This window comes from Sinocyclocheilus anshuiensis, unplaced genomic scaffold (assembly GCF_001515605.1).
Source record: "Sinocyclocheilus anshuiensis isolate Anshui unplaced genomic scaffold, SAMN03320099.WGS_v1.1 scaffold597, whole genome shotgun sequence".
Classification (NCBI taxonomy): Eukaryota; Metazoa; Chordata; class Actinopteri; order Cypriniformes; family Cyprinidae; genus Sinocyclocheilus; species Sinocyclocheilus anshuiensis.
In genome coordinates this window covers 5,016-14,975 of record NW_015536470.1, presented here as the reverse complement: position 1 = coordinate 14,975, position 9,960 = coordinate 5,016, and the positions used below count along the sequence as shown (strand labels likewise).

At 34.6% G+C, this 9,960-nt stretch overlaps 1 protein-coding gene and 1 long non-coding RNA gene across 2 annotated transcripts in view; both read left to right on the top strand.

Moving 5' to 3' along the window:
* Positions 1-264: 264 nt before the first annotated feature.
* LOC107700080 (gastrula zinc finger protein XlCGF8.2DB-like) overlaps positions 265-9,960 on the top strand; it is a gene marked incomplete at its 5' end in the record, with an annotated part of 13,413 nt that continues 3,717 nt past the window's right edge. Inside the window, 2 exons of the mRNA XM_016501631.1 lie at positions 265-1,135; positions 9,468-9,673. Coding sequence (XP_016357117.1) covers positions 265-1,135; positions 9,468-9,673 — 1,077 coding nt within the window. The remainder of the gene's footprint in view (positions 1,136-9,467; positions 9,674-9,960) is intronic.
* On the top strand, positions 7,923-9,366 carry LOC107700157 (uncharacterized). Its single transcript, XR_001635524.1, has 3 exons — positions 7,923-8,003; positions 8,833-8,911; positions 9,335-9,366. It is a non-coding gene; the product is annotated as an uncharacterized LOC107700157 (long non-coding RNA).

Genomic DNA, 9,960 nt, shown 5'->3' with positions numbered 1-9,960 from the left:
AGACTGGACCACAAAACCTGTCTTAAGTAGCACATCTACTTTCTGCTATTACATTAGTGCTGACATCTTTCATTTCAGGCCTCATAGAAGAGAACGAGGAGAGTGAAGAACTGAGTGAAGAGGAGGAGGAACATCATGACAAACCTGGAGAAAAACATTTGAGTCGCTCAAAGACTAAAAAGACATTTTTAAAGAAAAGGAGGCAAGAAATCTTTCACCTGCACTCAGTCTGGAAATAGTTTGAAAACCAAACGTATTCTTAAGTTTAACATGAGAGTTCATACTGGAGAGAAACCGTTCACCTGTGATCAGTGCGGGAAGAGCTTCTCACAGAAAGGACACCTTAAGAGTCACATGAGGATCCACACTGGAGAGAAACCATTCAAATGTCATGAATGTGGAAAGAGATTTTTTTGTAAATCCCATCTTGAACGTCACGTGAGAGTTCATACTGGAGAGAAGCCATTCACATGTGATCAGTGCGGGAAGAGCTTCCCAAATAAACAAAATCTGGAGCTTCACATGAGGATCCACACCGGAGAGAAACCGTTCATGTGCAATCAGTGTGAAAAGAGATTCTCAAACAAACAATGTCTTGAGCTTCACGTGAGAGTTCATACTGGAGAGAAGCCATTCACATGTGATCAGTGCGGGAAGAGCTTCACACAGAAAGCACACCTTAGTGGGCACATGAGGATCCACACCGGAGAGAAGCCGCACGCTTGTCATCATTGCGGCAAAACATTTCTTACTGCATCACACTTGAAGACACACCTGACAGTTCATACGAAGGAGAAGCCACATTCATGTTCTGTGTGTGGAAAGAGTTTTTCAATGCTGCAAAGTTTAAAAGGACATCAGAAAATACATACTGGTGTAAAAGATTATATGTGCTTTGAGTGCGGGAAAACTTTTAAATTTGCGAGCTGTTTAAAACTGCATGAGAGGATCCACACTGGAGAGAAACCTTATAAGTGTTCACACTGTGACAAGAGATTCAGTCGGTCAGAATATCTGAAAATACATGAGAGGATCCACACTGGAGAGAAGCCACATGCATGTGATCATTGTGGGAAGAGCTTCAGACTAAAAGGGACCCTTAACGATCACGTGAAAATCCACACCGGAGAGAAGCGAGTAATAATTAACTCTTTCCCCGCCAGCGTTTTTGAAAAAAAGTTGCCAGCCACCACCAGCATTTTCACTAAAATTTCATGGTCCCCAGAATATTTTGTTGCATGAATATCTGAACATGCAACACATCAAAATAAAGAACAGAGTCTCTCGATTTTTTAAAATCTGTTTTATTCTAGCTTCAAGATTTTTTTTTTTTAATTGACACTTGAATATATATATTTTTAATAAAAAAAGCAACATTTTGAGCAAAAATCAGGAGATGTTTTTATCAAATAATACATCTGGATAATATTCAATACAATGATCAAAGTAAAGATGCAGTAGATTGCTTTCATCAGTACCCCAAATCTTCACAGGCCTTTACCACTTCCTGGATTGACATTTCATTCTGTAACAGTAGACATTTCATTTAGCTATATGCCGTTTATTGTTGATGATCGCATTATTTTTCATATGCATTTGCTTACATAAGAGATCGTTCGTTTCTGCGTCTTCCTCGTTTGTGTTTTTGATCGTGACGTTCTAGACTCATTCAGGAGATGCGTAATAGTGCGCCAGAGCATCTAACAAGAACCTGGAAACCTGGAAAATTCTGTGTTTGACGTGGAAAGAGTTAAGAGAAAGTATCTCATTATTATGGACGATTATCTCGCGATTACAAGAAAGTATCTCATTATGAGATATGTCATTATTATGAGAAATATCTCATTTTGAGAAATAATCTAGAATTCATTTAGCTATATGCCGTTTATTGTTGATGATCGCATTATTTTTCATATGCATCTGCTTACATAAACGAGGAAGACGCAGAAACGAACGATCTCTTGTGTTTTTGATCGGGACGTTCTAGACTCATTCAGGAGATGTGTAATAGCGCGCCAGAGCATCTAACAAGAACCTGGAAACCTGGAAAATCACTAAAATTTCATGGTCCCCAGAATATTTTGTTGCATGAATATCTGAACATGCAACACATCAAAATAAAGAACAGAGTCTCTCGATTTTTTAAAATCTGTTTTATTCTAGCTTCAAGATTTTTTTTTTTAATTGACACTTGAATATATATATTTTTAATAAAAAAAGCAACATTTTGAGCAAAAATCAGGAGATGTTTTTATCAAATAATACATCTGGATAATATTCAATACAATGATCAAAGTAAAGATGCAGTAGATTGCTTTCATCAGTACCCCAAATCTTCACAGGCCTTTACCACTTCCTGGATTGACATTTCATTCTGTAACAGTAGACATTTCATTTAGCTATATGCCGTTTATTGTTGATGATCGCATTATTTTTCATATGCATCTGCTTACATAAACGAGGAAGACGCAGAAACGAACGATCTCTTGTGTTTTTGATCGGGACGTTCTAGACTCATTCAGGAGATGTGTAATAGCGCGCCAGAGCATCTAACAAGAACCTGGAAACCTGGAAAATTCTGTGTTTGACGTGGAAAGAGTTAAGAGAAAGTATCTCATTATTATGGACAATTATCTCGCGATTACAAGAAAGTATCTCATTATGAGATATGTCATTATTATGAGAAATATCTCATTTTGAGAAATAATCTATAAGTATCTTATTATTGAGATGTAAGTCGTTATAAGAAAGTATCATATTTAGTCATTACGAGAAAGTATCTCATTATTATAATACAGTATCTCTTTGTTACAAAACGTTCTAATTATAATGTGATGTTGAAGTACCCCATTGAAAGATCTCGTTATTATCAGATTTATTTTCTGAATATTATAATACATAACTCATTAGTATGAGAAGGTTTCTCATTATTCTGACTTACACATTTATACTGTTTACTAGGGGTGGGAATCTTTCTTTACTGCACAATTCAATTCATATCGATTTTGGGGGTCATGATTCAATTAAAAATTGTTTCACAAATTTTCACTTTTTAATTACAATTCACCATTTTTCATCATTTGTTTTGTGCACACTAGACATCAAATGCACCAGTATTTAAAAAAAAAAAAAACCCTCCAGGCTATGTATGGGTAGTCCTGACTAAAGAAATAAGTGTTTCCTATTAACTATTAACTTCCTACAATTTCCTAATAACAAGAGTTAGTGACATTTGAACTGATGTGTCCGAGCTTGTGTTAAGTATAAATGGTGTGCCAGATGAAGCCTCGATTCGACGCTGGTGTTGTTAACGTAGAAAAATAGTGTGTTGCTGTGTCTTTTACAAAACCTGATCCATGTTGTCCTGCGCTGTTTGAAGATCTTGAGTTACATGATAAATGTCACTTTTTTTATTTATAAAAATATTGATCGTTCATCTCACATCATGTCTGTTAAAAATGAAACGTTTGTTTTTGGCAGAACTAGTCAGAAAGCAATCATGGTTGACAGCAGAAGGAGAGAACAGAGAGAAGATGAGTGATCCAGAACCTGCAGAATGAAACATCATGAAACTGAAGAACAAACAGGTTGGTGTTTATTCTTCATTCCTCAGTCATCATGCTGAAGAAGCCTGTGTTGTGTAGTAAATAATGTGATTGCTTACAGATTACATGTCAAGCCTGTGCCATCTAGAGTTTCATGACCAAATTAGTGATTTATAACACAAGTCATCTTCATGACAGTAAAATAGATCATAATCGTGCACAGCAGCTGTCGAGCAGATTTGATGAGATTGAAATGTCTCTTGAGCTCATCAGTGATCTTGACTTTAGGCTTCACTTTCTTTCTCATTTGAAAGCTCACATGATTTAATGTTTCTTTTAGACCTGAGAAAGGAAAACAAAAAAGGAAAACCAGAAGCCAAAAAGTTAATGTCACCTGCCCAGATGCACATATTAATCAAGTCTGAAGATACCGTTGACTTGATTGCAAAGATACTATTTAAACTGAGCTGGATGTTGACATCACTGAATTCAATGATGAACTGTCTTTAACTGAAAAATTTGTTTACTATTGTCATTTTGCATTATTGACACTATTTTCCTAATTAATGCTGTTCAGTTGCTTTGACACAATCTGTATTGTTAAAAGCGCTATATAAATAAAGGTGACTTGACTTGACTTGACTTGAAGATTCACATGAGGATCCACACTGGGATGGAGCCCATCATCTGTAATCAAAGCAGGAAGAGATTAACAAGAAAACAAACCTCAAGAACCTCAACCTCTGCCTACACGTTCTGAAGAAAGACCATTTTACCAGTGCAGTAAACAGTTTCATTGAGCATCAGTCCTGAAGAAACACCTGAAGATTCACATAAAGGAGAAGATTCGTCGTGATATAAGAAAGTCATTTCCTACAGATGCTGAACTGAAAGAGTACCATGACAATTCTCACTGTAAAAGAAAAACAAAACAAAACAAAAAAAAACAGGAGACAAACCACATCAGAGTTTGATCATTATTTACAGCATCCCTTGATTTCAGAATCAGAATGTTTCTAGTAAAGTGCAGATGAAATGTAAGCATTACTGTAACAGGAATAGATCTGTCATTACTTTTACAAATAATTGCAATCATTTGCAGAAACTAAAATGATTTAGACTGCAAGTATTTTGAAACTATGGGGTACCTGTTCTAATATATTGTGGTGTACTATACATAGTAACGCGTTACTCTAATCTAATTACTTTTCCTGGTAACGCAGTAAAGTAAGGAGTTACATTTAAAATGTATGTAATTTGATTGCAGTTACTTATGTCAATAAAATTACGTTACTTAAGTTACAAATGCAGTGTTAAAAAAATATATATATGAAGCAAAAATCATGTTTTGCGTGTCATAGCATATGCCCTTTATTAAATCACTGGAGAATGCGAGCTAAAATGCAGACGAGTCCTACAGCATTTAGACAGGGGCGGATTTAGTGATTTGGGGGCCCCAGGCAAAATACAGGAATGGGGCCCTATACAATTTCACATATTTACAACCTTGAGGTTCCTTTCACTGTTGCGTGCTGCGGCACGACCTTGTCCCATAGTTGTGTCTAATCTTTTAGATTTTTCATGTACATGTTATAAATAAAGGATTTCTTTAATGTTGTTCTCTTTTAATCTCTGTTAATGCTCTTGTTCACATTTAAACATGTTATAGTAGTATTAGAGTAGGTTGGACACTAGGTGGTGCGTTGGGGTAATTTTCACTATGCAATTGTCTACACAACGCAAGGCTGTCTAATTCTAAACTTTAAAATATACATTTATTTGTATTTATTTTAATTGCACATTTAAATTAAACTGAAGGAAATTATAAATTTACATGCTTAAGGATTATTTCAGCACACTGAAGATACTGAAGAACACACAGGTTGGTGTTTATTCTTCATTCTTCACTAATAGTGCTGATGGTTATAAAGCTTCAAGCAGATTTAGATTTGCTGTAATAGGAAACAATTTTAGAGCTCTGCAATAATATATCGCTGCCATTTCTATTGCATGAGAAACTTCAAACGGCAAACGAAACAAAAGTGTAACAAAACAGCGCTACTCGTTTGAGCTGCTCATCAGCTCGGACCAATAACTGAGCGCAGCGCAAACACGTGCAAACTGACCAGAGCTCAGAACAGAACCAGTGTTGATCTCGCGACACTGTTACTGCACACTGCTGCGAGATCCAGAAAGAAGCGCTTGAATTCTGCACAGAATTATCTGTTATAAACAGAACAAACAGCGCTGATGTAGAAAACCAGAAGTAATACTAACTTCAGATACCATGGTGAAATAGTCAAATGTTATTACCTCATTAATTTCAGGGTTTGTTCAAACTTTTGAGAGAGAAATTCAAGCACTTTTCAGTGACAACACAACAATTTACAGCACTTTAAAGCTCTAAAAATTATCCAATTTAAATGTTATTTTATGGCATAACCAAATACATTTTGTGGTAAACAAACAAATATTTTAACATAAATAATACATCAAGTTACCACTTTAACCAGTAGAAAGCAGCAGAGGAGCACTTATTGGCTTATTAGTCATTCATTTTTACTGTTTGCTTCATGTTTTTAAATGATAAATTCACTATTATAAAATATCAAATCCAGAAAAGTCACAAAATACCTTAAAAAACACAAACTTTTCTATAATTTGGCATAATTTGCAACTGAATCACACATCAAGAGTGTTTCTTAATCACTGAAGTTGCTGGTCAGTTCAGTATAATACTGTAGAAGAAGAATGGCACACAGTGGCAGCTCTAGCTTGTGTGGAGCTCTGGGCAAAGCCTTCTGCCTCCTCTAAAGGAAATTCAGTTTACATCAACTTTGACAAATTCAGCCAAATAAATGTAAAAATACCATATCCCCCCAAAAAATTTATTTGTTTTTCTTTTTGAAGTTGGACAGAAATTGATTGTTGTTGATCTATGTGTAATAACGGGCAAGCAAAACACCATACCATTAGTGATAATATTAGCCTTTTTTAGTAAGATGAGTGATCTTTTGCACATTTCCCCTCTTTTTTTTCTTTTGTGACGTATAATAAAGTGAAAATTAAATGAAAAGTGTAAATTGTGGCATTAAATTTATGTCTTCTCATGCTGCTTCATATTTCTTTTTTTACAGCGTTGCGCATTATAACCAATCACAAACGATTATGTTATTCTGTTAGATATATGTATGCAGTAGCCAATCAGAGGTGTTCAGATTAGTACTCACTGAAACACTGTATTTCTACTGGTTGAATTCTGCTGTTTTGCAGTGAATTCACTCATCATAAACAACAAAGTGCAGATGTACTTGCGATGTAAATATACAGGCATGCAGTGTAGACGCATGGAAAATAGCCTTTATGCATTATTTTTCTCCACACACATGTATACTATGGAATAACCCATTTGTGTTGTCTAAAAACAAGAGTATATTTAAAAAATAATGGTTTGACAAGGGAATTATATTTATTTCAAACTTATTGAATATAACGGTGAGATTTATAGTTATCAGCAATGTGTTTCTTTCTCAGGGATTGGCTCTTCCTGTAGAGATTATAATTTGGTTGTGAAAAGCATTTCCCCTAAATTGCTTTACCGTGTGAAAATACTTCTGTTATAATTCAGCTGTCCGACAAATTCAAAATCTTGTTATTGGAGGTATTAATATCATGGATATTAAGTGTAATAACTCACATATTAGAACATGTCTTACTCGTGATGCCAGCTGTCACCCAAAAGCACTCATAAAGTGGAAACAATTCTTATCCATACCTTCACTGAGAAAATATGGTCGGCAACTAATACATTTTTACTACCAAATAAGGCAAAGGAATAACATTTTAAGATATTGCATAGGTACTATCCCTGTAGAAAAAAGTTTAGAAAAGATGTCTCACCAAAATTATATTTTTGTAGTTTAGAAAATGAAACACATTTATTTTGTAACTGAAAACATACTGAAGACTTTTGGAAGCAGGTATCTATGTTGGATTTTGATATATTTTATAAAAGAATTACAATAGATGAATCTATGATCCTTTTTTTAAACTGTAATACTGGATCAGATGAAGTTCCATGTAGGCCTACATAAAGCAAAAATAATGTCTATTACTCCCTCTTTTAATTTTTTTTTGTAAAGAACTTAAAATATTGAATGGCTCATTGATTTCAATCACTAGGGACAAGACATTTATAAAAACGTCTCTCATATTAAAAAAAAATATTTGTAAAATGTAATGTTTTACCCTCCATGATGTATAGTTGTTATATGTATCCCCCATTTTTTGTTTGTGTTCTGTTTGACGTTAAGTATCTCTGTATGTTTGTTTTAAAAAAAGAAATAAAGCAAAAGAAAAAAAATAGAATTTGGCGGGTTTTTGTTGATCCCGCCTCGCGGCGATGACGTCATCAGTAGCGCGCGCTCACTCCGTCAGCGTCGAGTCTTCTGAGGAGAGGTGAGCAGATCACAGTATTTCACTTATTTAACTGTTAAATACACTTTACACAGTTTGTTTATGCAGCATATACGAGGTCCTTTCTGCCTTGTTTTCATTGAGTACAGCACTGTTATTGTGTTTGCTGACTTAAACACTTAGAACAACGTGTTTGATTTTCTAACAACTACATTCAGAGCAATTAAAGTAAGTTATTAACATGTTATAGTTTTATATGTGCAGTAATTGACAGTCATCATAAAATCTTCTTTAAACAGAAAGAGTACCACAAAGCAAAAATGTAATATTTCCAGTTGTATATATTATAAATCTCTTCATATTTCTGTAGAGATTTAAAATATCCCACGTGGCATACGGACTAATTATATTTAGTTTTTAGCAGCTGTGCTTAATTTTAACCACGTAAAGTAACTAACAAATTTGATCTGCGAAATATAACGTTAAATGTCAAAAGAGGAATAACGTTATAAAAAAGAGCAGCAGCAAAACTTGATATCGGTTCGTGTTCATTCGTCTCACAGATCAGACACATTCAGTAACGGCAACATAATGAAAAAAAATACAGATACAAATGTTAACAGCAGAAAGACAGACAAAACAAATGCATAGAATGTGTGAATTAGCACATGTGTGATTGCAGTGTTACTGAATGAGCATTTTAAATTGATCTGCTCTTTGTGTTGATGCTGTTACTTTTAATACAGTAATATAATGATTTACAAAGAGCCAACACTTTTTTTTATTTGTAAGGCTCTGGTCTCTTCTGCTTCTAATACATAAATGCTTAACTATGTAAATTATTTTAAAATTTGTCAAATCTGCCTTCCAGACATAAATTCATATTCAGTGAAGTTCCACCCACAAACCCTGCAGAATGAAACACACTGAAGACACTGAAGAACTAACAGGTTGGTGTTTATTCTTCATTAATAATGCAGAAGGTTATAAAGCTTCAAGCAGATTTAGGTTTGCTGTAATAGGGTACTTTTTTCAATAACATTATATTAGATAATTGTGTAGTTGATCAAACATATTTAATAGTTCTCTCTGTAGAAATGGGATTTGTGATTTATAATGTTCTAAAAATAATAATTAGAAGATCAGTTATGTACCTCATTCATGGAGTTTCAGGGTTGCATCAAAATGACCAACTAAGAAACCCTGATGAATTCTGATGAACCCTGATTCTTCATTAATAATACTGATGGTTATAACGCTTCAAGCAGATATTGATTTTAGTTTGTTTTAATAGGAAAGGGTTGACCTTTATGTCCACATTTCTCTGCTGCTTAAAAGTTATTGAAAATGAAAATTTTTTACTTTTATTTCAGAGTTGATTGAAGAAAACAAGAACGAAGAATTGAGTGAAGTTGAGGAGAAAAAATCATGTTAAAACTGGAGAAAAACCTTGGAGTTGCTCTCAAACCAAACAGAAAGATTTAAGGAAAAGAAGAGCCCAGAAATCTTTCACCTGCACTCAGTGTGGAAAGAGTTTCACACACAAAACAAGTCTTGAGCGTCACATGAGAGTTCATACTGGAGAGAAACCATTCACTTGTGATCAGTGCGGGAAGAGTTTCACATACTCATCAAACCTTAAGAATCACATGAACATCCACACTAGAGAGAAACTGTACGGATGTGATCAATGCAGCAAAACATTTTTGTGGGTTTCAGTTCTGAAGCAGCACATGAATGTTCATACAAAGGAGAAGACACATTCATGTTATTTGTGTGGAACGAGTTTTTCACATCTACAACATTTGAAAAAACATCAGAAAATACATACTGGTGTGAGAGAGTACATGTGCTTTGAGTGTGAAAAGACTTTTACTCCAGCAAACTGTTTAAAACAGCACGAGAGGATTCACACTGGAGAGAAACCTTATAAGTGTGCACACTGTGACAAGAGATTCAGTCATTCATCACATCTGAAAACACACGAGAGGATCCACAC